General features: G+C 40.0%; 3 protein-coding genes across 9 annotated transcripts; 1 reads left to right on the forward strand and 2 right to left on the reverse strand.

Annotated features, from left to right (window-relative positions):
• The first annotated feature begins 287 nt into the window (after positions 1-287).
• LOC111566621 (zinc finger protein Eos) lies at positions 288-8,641 on the forward strand. Of its 7 annotated transcripts, none has more exons than XM_023267319.3 (8): positions 288-417; positions 1,543-1,600; positions 1,707-1,811; positions 2,114-2,368; positions 2,638-2,805; positions 2,915-3,064; positions 3,369-3,500; positions 3,934-8,641. In XM_023267319.3, the coding sequence occupies exons 2-8, from the start codon at positions 1,561-1,563 to the stop codon at positions 4,815-4,817; spliced, it is 1,734 nt and encodes a 577-aa protein (XP_023123087.1). In that variant the 5' UTR covers positions 288-417; positions 1,543-1,560; the 3' UTR covers positions 4,818-8,641. The 7 variants fall into 7 exon arrangements, with proteins under 7 accessions (XP_023123087.1, XP_035802739.1, XP_035802738.1 ...); XM_035946845.2 differs by lacking the exon at positions 288-417 and having other exon boundaries at positions 432-1,600; positions 3,934-4,074; positions 4,192-8,641; XM_035946843.2 differs by lacking the exon at positions 288-417 and adding an exon at positions 433-1,071.
• Positions 8,642-8,697: 56 nt separating this feature from the next.
• On the reverse strand, positions 8,698-10,961 carry LOC111566622 (40S ribosomal protein S26). The gene is made up of 4 exons (XM_023267324.3): positions 10,847-10,961; positions 9,283-9,460; positions 9,048-9,178; positions 8,698-8,790 (listed from the first exon to the last, which is right to left on the reverse strand). The coding sequence occupies exons 1-4, from the start codon at positions 10,847-10,849 to the stop codon at positions 8,755-8,757; spliced, it is 348 nt and encodes a 115-aa protein (XP_023123092.1). The 5' UTR covers positions 10,850-10,961; the 3' UTR covers positions 8,698-8,754.
• A 3,246-nt stretch (positions 10,962-14,207) lies between these two features.
• Positions 14,208-20,473, reverse strand: fkbp11 (FKBP prolyl isomerase 11). The gene is made up of 6 exons (XM_023267351.3): positions 20,342-20,473; positions 20,161-20,223; positions 15,379-15,466; positions 15,211-15,244; positions 15,019-15,089; positions 14,208-14,460 (listed from the first exon to the last, which is right to left on the reverse strand). The coding sequence occupies exons 1-6, from the start codon at positions 20,465-20,467 to the stop codon at positions 14,252-14,254; spliced, it is 591 nt and encodes a 196-aa protein (XP_023123119.1). The 5' UTR covers positions 20,468-20,473; the 3' UTR covers positions 14,208-14,251.
• Between the last annotated feature and the right edge of the window lie 397 nt (positions 20,474-20,870).

Raw genomic sequence — 20,870 nt, forward strand, 5'->3', positions numbered from 1 at the left:
AGGGGTTGTGTTTTTAAAAAATATACATTTTATTTTGATAAATATTAACAACATATACATATACAAACAGTAGGTATATTTTATGGAAAGTTCTACATTACAATCTACCAGACAGACAGAGAGTAATGTAGTGTAAAATTGAATCTGACATATTTTCTTGTTCCTGCTATTTATGTGTGTCCACGATTAATTTGTTCACTAACGTTAATTTGTGGGACTTTTTCTAAATAAGCCAATTTCTTGTTCAGAAAGCTACTCTACTAGTGGATAATAAGCAGCGACGTTTAGGACGTGACCCGGAAGCAGTTTGGAGCTGGCGGTAAACCCTGCCGGAAGATGCTGCTGTCATAAACAGGCAGATGAAAATACAGAATAACCTCACTGGAGCGGCCCTGACAGGGACAGATAAGACAACAGGTACTGGAGAACCGGACAGCTCTAAAAGCACTTGTCTTTGTCCGCCTACGCTGTGTTACCAGGCAAACGTCAGCTTGAAGGCTTCGAGGAGAGCGAGCTAGCAGGCTAACCACCAGTTAGCCGTAGCATTTTGGGTGGCGGTGGGTGCCATAGCAACCGTTTGCAACCGAAACATTGGCTGTGGGGGCTTGCTAGCGAAGACACTTCAGGCTAATGTTGGTTTGTTATGCTAGCCTTAGACGCGACGCCGAGGAGTCTTGAATGTCCAATTTAGAGATAGTCAATCAATTAATGTCACAATTCATCGTTGTTTACTTTCGTCGCTGCACATACTACTTAGTTGTAGCGTTGTTCATTCTTTTTAGCGAGCTGTCGATGATGATCGGCTGGTAATAGTGTTGAGTTTAGCTAACTTGAGCAGTGGTAATTTCTATCACATGCAGCAAGCTAACGTTAGCCAGTAAGGCCGTAAACTTCGATTACCTCAGCGCCACCGTTATGTAAACGGGGGTAGCGCTATCTCTTTCTATTACGATCTGGATTTCACAATAATTTGCCTCAAGTGAGCCTGACGAGATATTAGCTTCACTTTAACTTACTTTAGTAGTGTTGTTGTGGGTCACCCCAATTGTTACTAAGTCTGGTCTGTGGCTGGTAAGATTAGAGTCAGTGCTAACTTAGCTGCTAGTTAATCATTTTCTATTACGATTAATTAATCCACATCACCTGATCTTTTGCACAGTATTGTTAGCACTGGAAGCTAATGTTATAGTAATATGTTGAAGCAATCCTAAATGTACGGCATTCCTTGCTTGCACCGCACCAACAAGTTAGCAGTAGTAAGTTGCAGTTAGCAAATAGTCATTCTAGTGTTTACTCGTAGTTGTAATTAAATGCGTCTCCTGTAGGCTGATTTGCAAGTTACTTACTAAGCCATACCAGTTTAACTTGAACCACGTCCTGGATTTTATAAAGTGATGTGAAATTAGACTTGTACCTGCGCTACTGTATGTCTTCCTGTTACAGCAATAGTGGTTGTAAACGTGATTATGTTCTAGTTAGGAGTAAATCAGTGAGTTATTGTGTGTGACAGGGGATTCTCTTGTGACATGAATGTCATTTCAGTTTTCAGCTAGAACTAGTATGGATGTTGATGACTGCAATGGCCGGTCTTGCATATCAGGTAGAACTTTTTATTTATTATTTATTAATCACAAATATACTTGCCGTCCAAGGTTGTGATGTTCTTTAACTCCGAGTTCTTGCTTTTGTGTTCTCTTTGGTCGCAGCTAGCGGAGACTCTTCAATGGAAAGAGAGTTTTCTGGGGCCCTTGGTGGTCCAACAGTGAGCACCCCAAATAGCAAAGAGAACTCTCCTAGTCGCTCCCTCAGTGGTCAGTGGAGTGTCTTTAATAGATCTTAATATCCTGTTTTATGAAATTCTGTCACTTTTTATTTTCAAATGTATTCAGAATGGTTTTTTATCATTATTTTGTTATAAAATTACACTTGTTGCATTTAATATTGGGATTTTTAAATAAATTTCATTATTTACTGAGGCAGCCCTACTCACTTAACTAATGACATGTAAACATATTCCCACTCTGTTGTCTCATTCTAATTTGTCTGGCAACAGTCTGGTTGATGGATTATTTCATTGAAGGCCTTCTTTATTTTTGTTCTTGCACCTCTGCAGCCAACTCCATTAAAGTGGAGCTGTACAGTGATGAAGACCCAGGTCGTAGCACTGAGGATGAAAGAGGGGAGCGGGTAGAAGAGGGAGGTCAGGAACAGGGATCTGAGGCTGTTGGAGGCTACAGGGAGCTCACCAATCCTGAAACCATGCCTGCTGGAGCCACGAGACTGCCGAATGGAAAGCTCCAGTGTGATATCTGTGGGATGATCTGCATCGGGCCTAATGTTCTAATGGTGCACAAACGCAGCCACACAGGTAACTAATCAGTTTATATCAGATAAATATTTTTTGTCAGAAGATCTAGGGTCTGTTGGTTGGCAGGTTTGGTGTATTAGGTGAGATACTAAAAACATCTTTGCATGTAACTGAAACAGAAATTTTCAGTATGTCTACATGCAAAAACTGCACGTGAAAATACATTTTAACGGCTCTGGTGTACTTGCAATTTGTCAGACTGGTGTGGTTGTAATGAGATGACTGATGTAGTTGGAGAAGGTAGATTGACAGGTTTGATCTTTCCACAGGTGAGAGACCGTTTCAGTGTAATCAGTGTGGTGCCTCCTTCACACAAAAGGGTAACTTGCTCCGTCACATCAAGCTGCACTCGGGGGAGAAGCCCTTTAAATGTCCCTTCTGCAACTATGCCTGCAGAAGACGAGATGCACTTACCGGGCACCTTCGCACTCATGCAGGTAGGACAGATGCAAGCCCAATGAGTGTGTGTGTGTGTGTGTTTAATTTTTTTTTTTTATAATAGTGTACAATGACAATTATAATGCTATCTTCCCACTTTGTCTCCAGTGTCTTCTCCAACTGTAGGGAAGCCATATAAGTGCAGTTATTGTGGTCGTAGCTACAAGCAGCAGAGCACCCTCGAGGAGCACCGTGACCGTTGCCACAGTTACTTACAGAGCCTGGAGGCACAGCAGCCAACCAGTGCACGGAATTCAGGTATGTGTTTTGTGACGTTCAGTGGGATGACTTGTCAGATGTAAACAACACTTTTCATAGAAGACAGTTTATATATTCGCGATATGGTTCTATATCAATATCAGCTTCCAGAAGGGTTTGTTGTAGCTTAAAACGTAGAAATGTAGTGTACCTTCCTAACAAGGTGAAGCAGAAAATCCTCCACTCACAATCACTTATATTTCCCTACAGTGGTTTAGACTCATACCAGAATTTCGGAAAACAATCTGTCTGACTAGTAAGAAAACCCCAAAATAACATTACAGTTTGTTTGTACTCTGTGCAGGAGAGGAGGTGAGAGAGTTAGAGTATATACCCGACTCTCTACAGCAGCCCTCCTCAGACAAGATGACATTTATCGATCGGCTCGCCAACAGCATCACCAAACGCAAGAGATCCACACCACAAAAATTTGTAGGTGAGCATTTGGTCTCAGTGTGGACGGTTTGAGGAAACAAAGCAGTATTCGTTGATTAAAATAGTGTATCACATGCATTAGGACATATCCTTCTGCCCTGATCAAGTGACCCCTGCATTTACGATTTTATATATCCAAGTTCTATGATTTTTACAATGCTTGTCAGCAGTTGTTTGGTTTGACAAGGTTTGTCTCACCCATAAATGCAGGACTAGCCACAGTTTAGTCTGTTCATTTAACTGAAATAAAACTTAATTGTATTGTAAATTCAACAGTACAATGATCATGATATTCAGAATTAGTCCAAACATTTTTTCATGTATCTGCATGAGCCTTCAATTATCAATGTATTTTTTTAGGAATATGCTGTTGTGATATCTTCCACAGACTTGCATTGTATAATATCATAAGATTGTGTCTCTCTGTGTTGCAGGACAGAAGCACATACGTCTCAACCTTGCAGATGCACCTTATGAGCTCACTGCTGGTTTGGATAAAGATGGAGACATGCACGCAGGTGACCTTGAAGCCCCGCACTTTACTGGTCTGGGAGGAGAATACGCAGGTGTAGCAGGTAACGGAGGAGGGGCATCAGACACTCTGAGACCCCTACACCACCCCACCACGCACAGTTCATGTTTGTCAGAACTCCGGGCAATCCACAGCTCCTCTCACGCTTCCGTTGGTCTAGGCCCCAGATTGGATTGCACAGGGACAGGAGCTGGGCTGGGAGCTGTGGGTGTGGGGGGAAGGGAGGCAGCAGAGGGTCACGAAGACCTGCCTGCCGGTCGAAGTCACGCACCCTCTCCCACCAATGGTTGCCAGGACTCTACGGACACCGAAAGCATGCCAGATGAGCCATGCAACAGCACTGCTCCGACTCCGACCTTGCACAGTAACAACGGCCATCATCTCCTCCACTCCAACAACCATCATGCAGCACATCGTCCCATTGCACGCCACAGGAGTCGGGACAGACACAGCCCCAGCCACGCCAAAGACCGGGAGGTGGAGAGGGAGGATGGAGGCCACTTAGCCCACCCAGCTCCTGCACTTGCTCCAACCCCCAGCTCACCTACAGCGCCTTCCTCCACGTCCAGGGAGGCTTTTCGGGTTGTAGACGGGGAGGGGCGAGCTGTGCGTTCTTTCCGTTGTGAGCACTGCCGTGTGCTTTTCTTAGACCATGTCATGTTTACCATCCACATGGGCTGCCATGGTTTTCGCCAGCCGTTTGAGTGCAACATCTGTGGCTATCGCAGCCAGGACCGCTATGAGTTTTCTTCGCACATAGTCCGTGGAGAGCATGTCCTTGACTGAGGATATAAGATGGACAACCTGCTTCCCCTAGAGCTTTTCGTTCTCTAAGACAAGGACCTGTGCTGAGTTTGGTCTGCACATGTGCTGCTGAAGAGGTCACTGAAGGAGTGAAACTAAATATAGTATAATAGTGGTTCTTGTTACTTTCAATGCACTTTGAACAACAAATCTATTTAAATGCATTTTTGATTTAATGTGTTCTAAAGTAGATGAAGAGCTAATGCACTTTTTCATTCGCAGACTTGCCTTGCTCCAAAGTTCAGGATTCAGACCTGATGCACAAATTGTAGAAATCTAATCTGACTATTGTCCATAACCTGAAAACCTCCCTGTCTTCAACACTTTAATGGAATAATATCAAAATGCCACGTATGAAGTTTATAGGCTTGTCTACAGTGAAATCTGTACAGATTTTTATGCGTTGGTCGAAAAGCACCTTTTACAATGAAACGATTTGCTGACAAACCGTACTTTTGTTTTGTTGGGGGGTGGATTCTGTACAATAGATTGCTGTTTTCATAATGCGAAGTAAAGTGCAGACCAAACTCAAAAACCAGGTACACGTCAATTAGATATTGTTGTTTCAGGGGCTGTCTGTGAATTAGAAATGCACTTTGGTTTCTTAACAGGGGAGGAATTAACAGATTTTTGTGCGTGTTTGTTAGTGTGTGTGAGAGAGAGCCTGAGAGACCCTGTGTTTTTTGAAAGTAACTCGAAAAAGTAAAGAGGAAATTGAAGGCCTTTATTTGTGTGAATGCCGTGTAGGGCGGTATATTAATTTTTGTTTTTCTTTTCTATGACTGCTTTTGTTGCACTGATAACTGCCAGAATACTATGATTATATTAAACTATTTTATAGGATTCATTAATGACCTGCACATTTCTCTCAAAATGTTACAACTGGTGTTATGTTCTTCTCACTAGGAAAGAGGTTCAAGTATCACTGCCACAATTTTAGAGATTACTGAAGAGGTTATGCCGTTAATATTTTCCCTTTTTATTACATTTTAATTACATCAAACAGCAAACCAACTCTATTAAGTAACTAATCTATTTATGCTATATTTAAACATAATTTTGTTGTTTTGTAATTGTATTGTGCCTTTCTTCACCTTGTTGACCCGAGTGAAAGACACGAGCTAACAGCAGTCGTGTCTTACAAACAGATCTTTGCGTGTGATGCTCAAGATCATGAGTTACAAAATAATTTGAGTAATCAAGTTGTTTTCCAGACACTGTAATGTCTCTGCCCTGTAGTTTTACAGTAGCTGTTTATTATACTTAACAAGAGTGGGGCTGATTTGCATTCATTTTGTTGACAAAATCCAGTGCTTTGCTAAGTCAAAGACTTTAATGTACTTGGCATTTGATACATGCTGCTATGACCGGAGCGCAGTGTGGAGTGGCAGTCCAATACTGTTCTCGCAGTGTAAATCCAAAATTTTGATTAGAATTTTGTTCAGCTAAGACATTTCAGTACCTCGCAGAATGACAAGGAAGTTTTTCATACCTGTTTAGTTGGTTGTGATCTATATTTAATGATGATATAGTCGTGGAGATTTGTGCAGAAATTAAATGTGCAGAGAAATGTGTCAGTTCAAACCACACTGTCAGCTCTTGATTTTGTCTGTAAGTTAACAACAAGAGAGACAGCTGTTGTAGTCACTTCTTATTAGATTTTACACAGTTTAAGCACAAAGAATTTAATGTCCAGAAGGCTGTTATGAAAATAGACATGGGCACAGAAATGATACTCAGTTTAGGTTGATGAACAGGACATTTGTGGATTACAATTCTAATATTAGATTAATAGCAACAAGGATAAGTTTGGAACAAACTTATCAAAAATGTTCTGAAAATCAAAAAGGCTGGAAAAATAGTCAAAATCATCAGCTGACTTGAGCCCATTATTTTTGTGTAGTGCAAAGGCTTATTAACTACTATTCCCCGTATTTACCATAACTGGTATTTTGACCATATTAGGTGAGTTTTTTCAGCTCTACGAAGCATTTATTTTCACAAGACTAATTTGAAATCACTTAACTATTCAGGGCTCGAAATGAGTATTTATGGTCAAAGTTGTGCTGGTGAATGGTTCCTTGGTTTTGTCATATACTGAACTCAGTCTTGTATAGATTCTCAGATTTTAAATAGTTGTTTTAGATGTGCAGAGGCGTGAAAATAATGTTTCCATGAAGAGGAATTTAAGAAAAAGTAGTACTTGGTTTGCATTCTATTTTTAGATCCGCATGAGCGTGGTTCTGTATAGCACCAAAAAATTCTCCCATGGCTGAGCCAAAGAACCACTATTTCTTACTCTTGAGCACTTTTCCCCATTGTAGTGGCAAAATGAAAAATTAGTTAAAGGAAATTAATATATTTGTATATACAGTATAAATTAGGAAGAAGCTGCAAGGTAAGAATTTGTTTCTCTTCATTGCTGTCATTAAGGCCTTGTAGATGTTAAAATGTTCTTATCTACATTTTGTTTTGCAGAAAACCTTTCAAAATAGATAATGTACATGTTTACCTTGCTTCAGTTGAGAAAGGAAGAATTATCAAGTTCCTAAGTGAAGTCCGCATTTGTTTATCACATGGCAGAGATTCAAGAAGGAAGGAATCACTTGTAGCCACAATGCACTATGGTGATCTTGTCACTACTGTGGTAACACAAATTGAAATATGTGATTAACTTCTTAATTTATTCTAAAGTTACTTTAATAATGAAATGATATTGCCTTAATATGAAAATAGACTGTTGGATCCCTTTGTGACAGAGATTGGTTTGTAAATTCTCACAAAATCCTAAAATGTAGTTTCATGCAGTCTAATTTAAAAACATAACACCAAAGTAGTCATCGCAAATCAGTGAAATTGTCAGATTGCATGGGGGGAAAAATGCTTTGACCAATGAATTACATCTTAAACCTTTTTTCCCTGTGTATATTCTGATTTAGGCCCAGATGTGACTCTTCCCCAGTTGGTGTGATTTGTGTGCAGTAGATTTTGCTGTTGTGCCTTTGGCTGCAGGTCTTTTATACATTTTCTCTCTCGACTCCCCCCTCAAAAAAAAAGCAGTGGTGGTGCACATTACAACGGTTCATCAGTTTTGTTTTGTTTTTTTTTTAAATTGAGTGTACCCCAACACCACCATTATTCAGTATCCCTGACCAGAAACAGCTTATTTTTCCAATCTGTGGACAGAGACCCATTAACAGAACAGATTTTGGTAATGCTACTGGGAGCCAAAGAAAACACCAGAGACAAAATGTGTAAAACTTGATGTAACCCTCAGCCGTTTTGTTGATCTCGCTTGAAATATTGTACAAAAGCAGTTAAAGAAAAAATAAGGTTTGGTTCTCCAGTCCAATGAATTGGCTCTTTTGCAGGATCTCTCATTATGTTCTGCATTATAGATGGAACAAATCTGCCATCTCTATTTGTGTGTGCTACACTGGATAGTAACGTGCTTCTACATCTGATGCATGTGGTCCCAATGCTGTTCGCTCCTCAACCAACACCTTTCTGTTCTAGTCTTAAGGACAACCAAATAAAACGGTCTCCAATTCAAGACTATACTTCAGAAAATAAACTAACTCTAGCTTTGTGGTATCTTGTGTTTAAAAGGTTTCCTTGTTGCACTATTTGTTCCCTTCAGTTTCTCTCTTTAGTTTTCCCCACTCTCTAAATGGTCTGATATCGCTTTAAATAACTGCAGAGCCTTTTTAAATGTATGTAATTATGCATTTGCGTAATTCGATCTTAAACTACTGTAAGTTTTGTACTGTAAGAAAGTCTATTCCAAATAAAATACTTGACCTGCTTGTCTTTTCTTCAACTACACAACACAGGATTAATCAATGAGCTTCACACATTCAAGTTTTTGTAACAATTTTTCAGTTTATTTTTCAAGTGTACGGCATCTTCAAATTCTGCTTTACATGGGCTTCGGTGGAGCTCTTGGTGCACCAGCCTGTAAAAGAGAAAAAATAGTTTTAAATCAATACATGTGCCCAGACAGGCCCAGTTATTTGTTAAACAGGTGTATGCATGGCTCTGGTATTCCTGATTTCATCTCAACTTTAAAATTTGTTGCACGTGTGTTTCTGCTGTGACTATTCACATTACCATTAAAAGAAGGTGCTATATTGAAGTAGTCTTATGGGTTTGAAAGAACTAAACTTAACAGCTGTGACAGTAAACAGAGAGGGGTTTTTGAATGATACTCACAGCGGGCCTGAATCTGGGTGGTGGGGTTCGGTCTTTCCTGGCCTCACAGGAGCGGTTTCTCACCACCTTGCTGTGGATGGCACAGCTGACACAGTAGTGCAGCTTCACATAGAGCTTGGGCAGAACATATGCTGTAGAGTGGAGAAAGGAACACATGAGTAGAAGCCACCAGCATCAAAATGCAAAGACAGAGCTTGTGATATTGCAAAAAATGGAATTAAGAAAATATACTCACAGTCAAAGACACTAGCCTCTGAGATGTCTCTCACGGCTGCCGCCTCCACAATGTTCCTGATGACAAACTTTTTGATGGCCTTGTCCTTGGGGACACAACGGGCGCAGTTGGTGCAGCGGATGGGCTGCACATGCCCACGGCCCTTCTTGGCACGACCGTTATTCCTCCTCTTCTTGGTCTGCAAAAGAAGCCACAGTTAAAACAACTCACATTCCAGACAGATGACTATGCTGTGTATTTTACCCCTAAACTACTTTTTAACAACAGTTATATCAGCAGCGCTATCAAAAAAATAAGCAAGCAGCAAAACACTGCACCAATTTAAGACTATTCTGAGAAACACTCACTGCACATGCTGTATGAGCATGTGACAAACACACTTGAATCTTTTATATAGTGACAGTTCTTCTACAGTGTTTAAGATGATTTTCTGAATCCCGGGACCCAGTTGTGACCAAAACTAAAATGCAGGTTGTATTTGCACATAGAAAACAGGAGACAAGTACAAAAACTAATTAAAACAGTAAATTATGTATGGTACATAGAGCCACAATTTTTTCCAGTACTGGCAACACCTGTTAGCATCTTGAGCAATGTACATGTCCTATACAATATTTTGAAAATAGGAAATGAAAATTGCAAATTTTCCTTGCGTCTGTATAAATTTATGGCACAACTGTGTCATACCGCACAGAAATTATAGAGTTCTCTCTCCTCTGCACATAGTGGCATTTTTCCAGTACATGTGTGGGATTTTAGAATCAAATTATGTGACAGGAGCAAAAACTGCACAGAAACCGCCTGATGTTCGCACAGTAAGTTTTGCTTTGATTGTCAAAAGTAAAACAGGTATGAATAATAAAGAAAGGATGGTTGTGCCCTACTGAGTTGTAAATACCGGTACAGAAGCAGTCACTTCAGCGTTGCAGTCTCTTTAGATTAAATATTTCTTTACTGAAAAGCCAGTAGTAAACTTCGATTTAGATTAGGAATTTCAATATCACTTGACATTTCAGCATTGCCCCAACAACTTTTACAGAAGATGCCAATTAAAGCGTATCAAACTCACACGTGTAGTCCAATTCAACAACATAAATCAAACCGTTTCTAAGCGAATTTCTCCGTATTTCATTGAATGCGATTGACTTCACTTCACATCGGGTCATAAAATTCATGGGATGTCTTGAGCGTACAACAATTACTACACATTTTTAAATCTATGTAATCTGGTGTTTCCGTGTGATTTAACTAACATATTAGAGATTGACGGCATTGTATATATATCTTTATTTCCACATCTGTTCAGTTTCACCGCACATTAGCGGCGACGTTATCGTTAGCTACCTGACGGAACACATGCACAAAACGGCTAGCCTGCTAACAGCTAGCATTAGGCCCAAACTAATTTCTTAATGTTTCTAAATGACGATTAATACCGATTCTCCGTGTTGTGACTGAACTATGCCTTTATAAAACCTAACAATGAATAATTATGCTTCAGTATTCGAATAAAATATCAGTTCTTGGTGTTTTGGCCGTACGGCCGCCAGTGAAACACACTCACCATGTTGCACGGGAAGCTGGAAAGAGGACCGGAAGAGGTCGTACCGCGAGAAGTAGTACCTTCCGCTCCGCCCTCGAAATATTTTTTGATAAAAAAAACACGAAATTTGTCGATGTTTTATTTTATTTATTTTCATAAATGCGCGTTCTGCATACATTCCAAATAAGAAAACAATTACCTGGTTATTTCCTGAAAAATAACGAAAATAATATTTTTTAAATCGCGGAGGGATACCAGTGTGGACGAGTTATGTCAAAGCGTCTCCCGACTGAGCGGAGTTTAGATACTGCAGTCATCAGAATGAGAAAGGCGGTGCGGTCGAGCAACGCTGTGTTATAAAACAAGCCAACCTATGTTCTGAGGCTCTCCTGATAGAGTGTAAAAATGTTGGACTGTATACATTATACTTTCTTATATATTCTGTGGTTAAAATACTATGAAAAATTGCCTAACAAAACTGCAGGAAAACGACAGCATTTTGTGCGTAAATTGTGACAGAAATGCGAGCAGAATAATCCAACGTGTCATGGTTTATGAGGAACTTCATGTGAAAATAATAGCCTAGATGTTTTCTTTTTTATCCACGATTCACATTTTACTGTAAATACTGGTGTGTCAAAAGTAGGAAAATGTAATCTTTAAATACATGTGTTATATAAACTTGACATTATAGCGTATCATTTTAAAATTCATGCTGCAAGATTTAAGAATGTGTTTTTCTTACTTCTGAGGTCCATTCATTTTCAGCTGCATGGTATTAAAATCCATTTCAGTTTTCTTTGTGAAAAGTCTGCAATGCCTTTCCACACATCAATAATGTAACTTTAAGGAAAATTAAATGGAAACGATCTTTACCGTGTGCCAACTTTACCCTGAAAGTTTAATATGTGGACCTGTGTGTGCTGTTTCTTAGATTTTTAAGCGCAGACACCATCTACTGTGTTTTAGTGCACATTCTTGAAGAAACCACATGACGGTACTCCATCAGAAGAGTATATGTAGTGTTTACAGTATACAAAAATAATACTGGATTCAAGTCAGGCAACAAAAGCCGCAATTCCGCAAGCACCTACTCGGCGTGGTGCGGCTCGGCTCGTCTCGTCTTTGTTTGCGCGCGTTTCCATATGGATTAGTGCATGGTATCAGGCACAATTTTCCGTACCTTCTCGGCTGAGGTTCCAAGCGAGATGAGGTGAGCCGACATGTGACGTCTACATAGTGCAGGCCACTGATTGGATAGGAGTGCAGGCCACTGATTGGACAGGAGTGCAGGCCACTGATTGGACAGGGAGTGACGACACACGCGAGCGACTCCAGCACGAAAACAAAACCGGCATTTAAAAAAAACTAAACAGCGACAGTGTGCATTGCTCTCCACGGGACTCTCTGTTCTTCATAATTTTAATATGACAGCCAGACCTGTACCGTGGGTGAATGAAGAGGTCGAGACTTTTCTGTCTTTGGTAGCGGACCAAAGAATACAGAGGGAGCTGGACGGAGAAAGTTTATCAGGAGGTCTCTGAGCGGATGGCCGCCCACGTATACAGTAGACTGTATATAAAGAGGACAGAAGCAGTGTAGGGAGAAGCTGAAAAAGCTCAAAAATGACTATCGGTCCACCAAGGACCACAACGGCAGGCGTGAGTCAACCAGGAGGCGTTGGAAGAGGTTTAATGGAAGCTATTTACTGGCACCACACCTGCGAGCAACAGGAGGGAGACTCAGCCGCTGCATTATTGGAGACGTTCAAGAATGGTGAGTGTTTTGTGGCTTCAAGAAACTTTTACATTATTTATCCCATTGGTGGCAAGCTCCCTTTAAGCAAACAAGTATATTTAGAAAGTAACGTTGTTGTCTCCTGTAGCAGACAGTAAGCTAGCTAGTTAGCCATCAGTGGTGGGTTGTCTGTGGCGTCATTTTATTAGTACAGCCAATTACTGCTCTAATTACTGGTACTATTTACTTCCTCATTACTGCTGCAGCTGCAGTTGAAACCAAAAGTTTAAATATACATTTAGCAAATACAATTAATTTTGGTAATCCTAACTGACCTAAAACAGGAAACGTTTAGTCTGATTTAATGTCAGACAGTGAGAGCAAATAGGTTATATGTCTTTTTATACAACTTCTGGTTTCAACTGTATGTTCCTACTGATATTTACTTGTTAACTGATCTTCATGTAACCTTTTCCACCTTTGTGAAGTCACAATCAAACTTTTTTCAGTTCCTCTGGCAATTCTTTTTCATATGGAATCCAGAATTTTCTCAAGGGGATGAATAATGTTGAATTTTTATTTTTAAGATTGTATTATAATTGCAATCTTGCTAAAGTTTTGGTTTTTGATTCGGAAGAGGAAATACTGTACTTGTCAACTCAGAAATAATGCAGTTGTTCAGAGGTGATTCATTTTCAATCCACTGTTCACTGTACAGAAAGCATCTTCAAGAGACTCCAGCATTTTAGGTTTCAGCTGTAAACCAGAGCTCCTGGAAAGTAAAAAGTACATTTCTTCAAGCAGTGTGCTCAAGTGAGTTGCTTGTATTTCAGTATTTTCATTTATGCTAGTCCTTCCTCTTTTACTCTGACAGCTAGTGGTTGAAAGTATTGCTCAGTATGCAAATTTGAGAGGCTGTTTAATGCTTACCCTACCTGTTAACTTCGAAATAATGCAGTTATTGTGAAGTGATACAACTTTGAATCATTTGACATTTCAGTAATATTGCACAGAGCCATCCACATGAAACATTAGTGGTCATGACTCCATTAAAGAAGGGGAACTTTTAGGAGGACTTGTTTCATTTAATAAATCTGACTACACACCTCGAGAAATGGAGACTGCTTTTTTACACCCTTCAAATATGAATCTAAAATATGAAATGTTCATCACATTGAATTCCCTGAAAGAGCCAACTTTAGGGACTGATGTTTTGAGATCGGATCATCGTCAATCTAGCCAGGCTGATCTGACCAATAGTTTTATAATGTGTCTTTACCCTTACAGCTATATAAATAAAATGCACACATATAGATCACATGTTTATAAGAGACATAAATAAGGTAATAAGTAAAGCGACAGCTGTTGATTCTGGATACCTACAATCTGATGAGACAAGAACTATCATCTGGTGGTTCTCCACATTCATGGATTTCTCTGTTAGTCCCATGACTGCACTTAACCAACAACTGCTCACCAACTCTTAACCCACTATCACTGACTCAGAGCCCACAGATACTAAGATATACTCTAAACGCTGAACCTAAAAGACAACCAATGTATTTTCAAAACACCTTATTTTCACGTCATAATTTACAGAAGAGCACAGAAGAAGGCACCATTATAAAATAAACATAAGAACACATTCAATTTTTAAAAAATTTATTTAAACAGTTCTGTGGCTCGTCTTTATTTCTTCTTGCTCTTCTTGTCCTTTGCCTTCTTTTTGTTCGGCTTCTCGGCATTGGCCTTTTTGTAGAGGTAAAGTCCCACCAAGCCAAGCAGAGTGGGCACCAGGGCCAAGCACACGAGGGGTAACACGTCGTTGACCATTTTCTGCCACTGTGTCTGTTGTGTTAGAGAAATCACCTCCACCTCGAACTCAAGAGCAGCATCGCCTAGGACAAAAAACGCTCGTAAAAACATTTACGCGTGGACAGAACAGCAGGTATGCACATCTAGATCTACATGAAAAAGGATTGACAATCTAAGATTTGGCACTTTAATGATGCCAAAGTTGAGCACAGCAACTTTTTTTAAAACATTGACTGGCAAAGCTCCCATAGGTGTCGAGTTAAGCTGAATTGTGTTCTATATGGCATAATTTCAATACAAAACTGTCAGCCTGCATTTGCTTCGTAACTATTGGTGGTTTTCCTTTAATTTTCCACTCATCTATATATGTCATATGCACATGTAAATATATAATGACATAAACTGTAAAATAATATGCAAAATATTACACAACACCTAAAAGAAAACACAGAGAAAAGTGGTTTGTGATGATATTGTTTTGATGTCTACTAAAGTTGTGGCAATAGCAAAGAATGTGGCAATAGCAAAGAATTCACTGCATTACACACCTATCTGATTTTTAGCAAGATTTTACAAACACGTGCCTTAACTTTACATACAGTGCATGGATATATGGATATTTGTGTGCATGTGTTCAGTACCTGGAATAGTCGGAGGATAACCTTTTTTCCCATATGCAAGGTGAGAGGGAATAGTGGTTTTGATCTTCTGCCTGAAAGAAATAATGAAAAATTACAACAGCTTTGGAATTTTCTGATTAGAGTCATGATTGCATGCATGTAAATCAGTCGCTAAGCTCTTTCTTCCAGCTGGACATTTAGTTTTCCACTTACCCTTCACACACGCCAACTAAGCTTTGTTCCAGACCTGATAAGAAAATCACACAGAAACAGTTTATCAGCAAAGCGAGCAGGCCCACTTATCAGATGTAAGCTAGTCAAACTGATTAAGCAACACAACCTGCACAATAGGATTATCATTCATATCATTTGTAAACTTACCGGGAATAACCGTCCTCTTCCCCAGCTCGACGACCAGAGGATCCCGAGATAGCGATGTGTCGATCACTTTTCCATCCATCAGTTTACCCTGATCAGTAAAACATCAGCAAGGCCGTAAGATGGTGCCAAGAATAAAAACATAAGAGATTTCACAAGTTAATTCCTTCCCATCAGTCACTTGTGCCCCTAGTGCATTGTTTTAGGTGGTGGGTTTTACATTTATTTAAAGAAACATAAAAAAACTTAACGTTTTTCTATTTATCACAGAAGAGATTTAAAAGACACGTAAAACATACATAAGAAATTGTGGACAGGTTGCATGCAAGTATTTTCTTATAAATTAAACACTCGTGCTAATATATATAAATGTTAAAGGAGTAGGACATTTTCTTCTATCAGTTTGATAATTCACTTTCTTGACCAGAGTTAGAAGAAAAGACCAGTTATTATGTCTGTGGTTAATTTAGTTTAGCACATAGGCTGGAAACCAACGTAATAACATTTGCCTACAAGTTTTAAAGAAAAACACACCAGCTAGCGAGTTTTTGAGATCTTGATGAGCAAATTTTGTTGCTTTTGAACAAAACCACCCTAACTGTTATCCCTGTCACCAGTCTTTGTGCTAAGCTAGGCTAAACAGCTGCAGACTCCAGCTTCATATTTAATGGGCAGCTATGAGAGTGCCTCATCATCATCTAACTCTCAGCAGGAAATGTAAGTAAATTGATAAATATTTATGACTTTTTTCAGTGACTACTACACTGCCCGTCCAAAAAAAAAAAAAGTTTCACACTAATATTTCGTTGGACCACCTTTAGCTTTGAGAATGGCACACATTCACTGTGGCATCGTTTCGATGAGCTTCTGCATTTATGTCTGTCCAGAGGTGAATTAATGTTTTGCCAAGATCTTGTATTGATGATGGGAGAGTCGGACCGCTGGGCAAAGTCTTCTCCAGCACATCCCAAAGATTCTCAATGAGGCTGAGGTCTGGACTCTGGAGGCCAATCTATATGTGAAGATGATGTCTCATACTCCCTGAACCACTCATTCACAATGTGAGCCCCATGAATCCTGGCATCGTCATCTTGGAACATGCTGTCAGAAAACTCCATTGATAGAAAGACCTGGTATTTTTTAGTATATTCAGGTAGTCAGCTGACCTCATTCTTTGGGAACATAACATTGCTGAACCTGACCAACCCCAGATCAGAACCCTAACCCCCACATGCTTGTAGGTACTAGCTATGATGAGGGCATCACTTCATCCACCTCTCTTCTTTTACCCTGATGCCCCCATCACTTTGGAACAGGGTAAATCTGGACTCATCAGACCACATGACCGACCACATTTGTTCCTTTGAAGAAGATGGTTCACCACTATCCTTCAGGTTTTAATAATGCGTTGGACGGTTCTTGACCTGATTTTAGTAGTTTCAGAAATCTCCTTATTTGTTTTCTTTGCTTGATACAGGCCAATAATTTGACTCTTCTGAGATGGATTAACATCCTTTCTATGACCACAGGATATGTCTTCTAACGTGGTTAAGAAATGAGAAGCTCCTCACTGCATCAGCTAGGGTTAAATAAGTTGCTGCAGCTGAAACACATTCATTACTGCAGTAGTTATGCAATGGAGGGCTCTTACCTATTTGCTTAGTTAAATCCAGGGCAACTTTTTTTTTGGACAGGCAGTGTATATATGTTAGTATGAAAGGTCTACCTCTTGATAAATTAAACATCAGTAGCAGACACACATTGTAAGGATGTTTCCTGCATAGAGGTTTAAATCAGTGCCAAAAAGAAACTCACCAGATTCAGAATTTTAAATAAAATATTTAGAATTTTTTAATCCAGTTTGTTGTTCGTTGTTGTTCTTTGGGGTTTCATTTAGCCATAAATGTCATAAGAGATATTTGTTTTTCAGTTGGTCAAAAATAACAGAAAAGTGCAAAGCTCTTTGTCTAATAAGGTAACTCAGACTCATTACTGTGTGTGGATTCATCATGTTTACTGTAATGTGTCGTCTCTGTAGGCCCATTCTGAGCCTGTAAAAACTCTGACTGTATATTTGTTGCTGTGGTTGATAATGCACTACCTCAGCCAGACCTTTTTGATTTGAAACTCTTCAAATTTTACAGCTGTTGTGTCATAATTTGTTTTTTTTTCTGCTAGTTTTGTTCCCGTGTGTGTTTTCCTTTTTCTTTTCTGCGTTTAGTGTTATATTTTGAAACAACTTTTTCCTCGTGTCACTTGTGTTTTTGCTTCTGTTCTTTGATTACCCTGATTTGTTTCACCTGTGTCTTGTCACCTCTCAGTCTGTCAGTGAGTCTTATCTCTGTCTGTCTTCATCAGTGTGTCCTGTTGGCCTCATGTTCTCCTATCATTTTTTTCTCTCGTCACCTATAGTTTGTTGTTTTTGTTCTTTTGATTTCTGTGGATTTTTTTTTTGGAATACCTTTTTTACTTTTGCCTGGATTATCAGCTGCCTTCTGTTTGTTCAGCTGTACATCCCAGTAAGTTTCTTTATGAAATGTTCCTTTTCACAACCTGCCTGCCATGCTTGCACTTGGGACTTTTCTGACAAACCTTACCATGCACAGGGGACTTTGTTTTGGACACTCAGCAGATCTAGCTTGCCTCACCTGTTAGGTGTGTTTCATCAGACAGGGTAATCATTAAAGGTTAATTACAAATTAGAAACAATTTTTAAATTAGAGCCTAATTGAATTCGTAATTGATGCCTTAACTCTGAAAAAACCCAGAACAAACAGTTAAAGTTCAAGCATTGATGACAGGACAAATGTTTGTCATCTACAAGTGAGAGATCAGCGTCATGGTTATTGTCATTTACATGTATCATGTGTTTATATATTCCTTTCTAGCTGTACATTTCTGTATATATTGTGTTATATTTTATTAAAACTATTTTTTTTCCTTCCTGTTCCTCTCTCTATAGTTTTTTTTAGTTTTTATTATTCTCTTCCATATTCCTAGGGTGACACCAACAGCCGAAATCAAATTCTTTGTATGTTGTTGGCCATTAAAGCTGATTCTGATTTCTAGTCATATGAAAACTGACAAGCTTATTTCCTTTTAAGATCACATAATCCCTTTTATTTAGTGTGAGGTTTTGATATTAATTTTTGGTGAAAAATAGCGATAATTTATTTACAACATTTTTTAAAATATACTGCATTTATTTATTATAAACTCCAGTTGTTCACACTTGAAACAGTTGCATATCAATATAAGCAATGATCAAAAACAACATATATGTTGTTTTTTGTTTGTTTTAGTGCTTATGTGCTTTTGTATGTATGCAGAATATTTGGCCCAGTTTGTCTCATGTATTACAATTATCTTCAAGTCAAAGTGCAGCTGACTCTATAATCAAACCTGCAATGATTAAAAGATACAGCAGTTTGTTCAACACCTACTGCTGTTCAAAATCCCCAAAGACAGTTCAAACCATCAGGATGATTGAACGTCTGACTCAAGTTATCAGGAACATCAGATACTTTAGCTCATTTAATGATGAGAGCCTGATCAGTATATCAGTTAGCTGATATACTGGTCAGGCCAATATTTGACTGTCGCAGCCATTTTGCATTTTGGCATATATCGTCCAATGTGTGCTGATATGAAAGTTTTCTTTTACAGAATACAAAAAACAGTGCTTGAGGTAATTTAGAAACTGTGCCGTCACATAGTTTACTCATTAGAGCAGGTCTGACTCCATTATTTCCAATATTGTCAGAACTGTTTGCAGCACATGTAGCAGAGACACATCAACTGAGTCGAGGTTCGTCCTCACAGAAAGTCACTTGGTAGTTTGTGACATACAGTAATTAAATAAAACTCAATTCTCTTGATTTCAACTTCTTAAAATTTAATATCTTCTGGCTCCTTTCCTTCTCTATGACAAACTGAATATGTTTGGGTTGTGGACAAGACCTGTTCTCTCAGGCTTTAGGGATACGTTGTTTCATGTTTTTCCCCATTTTTTGGCATTTTATAGCCCGAACAACTATCGATGAATCGAGGAAATGATAGACAGAAAAATTTATGATGAAAACAATAAGTTGCAGCCTTGATATATAAAGAGTGCAGGCTAATATGTTGCTTGCAAAGTTGTTTTTTTTTAAGATCCTAAAATCAGGATTGGTTTCAAATCCTTTATCTGCCAGACTCTGGCAGTGATAACACATGAGAGGCACAAACTGGAAACCAGCTGTGTTGTTGCCTCATCACGGGGCAAACTATGTCACTTTACAGATTTTGTTGCTGTTCCCTACAGCTTAAGCTTCTTTAATAAAAATCAACAAGTGTGTAAATGCCTGCAGATCATCACGTGTGGGGACTGCAAACCTGAAACTCCCAGTGTAGTGCATGAACTGGTTGTTGCTGCCCCACTGACAGACGGAGCCCTTATTGCTGACGTGTTGCAGCGCCCCACCACTCCACAGTAAGGCAGAGTCGATCTCTCACACCATAAAAAGCCACATAAATCACACTGACACACGCACTAAACCGTCATGTGTCCATCACAAAGCCTTTCGGTCACACCGCAGAGCCCCTTTTGTATCCTTCACATTCAGCCTGTGCGTAAAAATGCGCAGCCGCCGCGGTGTCCACATGGTTGGTGCCACATAGACAATCGCGGCGCTCGTCATCAGCTGGGCCAGTTTCCATGAAGAAAAATCGTTGTAACAATGTTCATAAATGATAATTTGACCAGTTAGAGCCGACAGATGAGGAGGGATCGCCTCTCTGACTCACCGTGTAGTGGATCTGCAGCGTGTCTCCCATTCCGGAGAGGACCGAGCAAGTTTCTGGTCTCACCTTGGGTCAGAGGAGTGAACAGTCAACACCGATGCATTTATTCCACATTGTGTGTTGTTGTTGGATCTGCTGTGTTAGTGTGATGCGATTGTGTTACGGTGTAACACGTTTCACTCACCAAGGTCTCCACTTGCAGCTCCTCGGCTGCATTCTCGTCTCCGTGCGCCAGTCCGCAGATAAAAGCTGCGAGCAGGAGCACAAAAACGCTCGTCCTCATGGTGAACTTGTGGAAAAAAGCTGCCATCCAGCAACTTCCGTGTGGGCTTCTTCTGCACTCAGCCACGGAGACAGAGACGGAGGGAGAGCCGAGCTACAGCGCCGAGTCCTGCGTCCAAAATGGCTCAGCAGCAGGCTATGCTGATGTGGTGTAACGCTGGAGCGATAAGGACTGGCGGCCCGTGGACGTTGTCCCAGCACCTGGGTCTGAAGAGCCCGCCTCAAACATTCCTCCAGCATCCCATCGAGCTGCTGGCTGTGGGTGGGAAGAGGAAGCGGCTCTCTGCGGAGGCGCTGGGGGGCGGTGCTGCGCAGTTTTCTGCCCGGTTCTGCTGCTCCTGCTCCAGGCTCCGGAGCAGACAACCACAGGTCCAGCTGCTGCAGAGCCGCCACGTACCCGCTGGTCCCCCTCTGTGGTCCCAGGGCCGCGT

The sequence above is a fragment of the Amphiprion ocellaris genome, chromosome 5, assembly GCF_022539595.1.
Source record: "Amphiprion ocellaris isolate individual 3 ecotype Okinawa chromosome 5, ASM2253959v1, whole genome shotgun sequence".
In the NCBI taxonomy this organism is placed as follows: Eukaryota; Metazoa; Chordata; class Actinopteri; family Pomacentridae; genus Amphiprion; species Amphiprion ocellaris.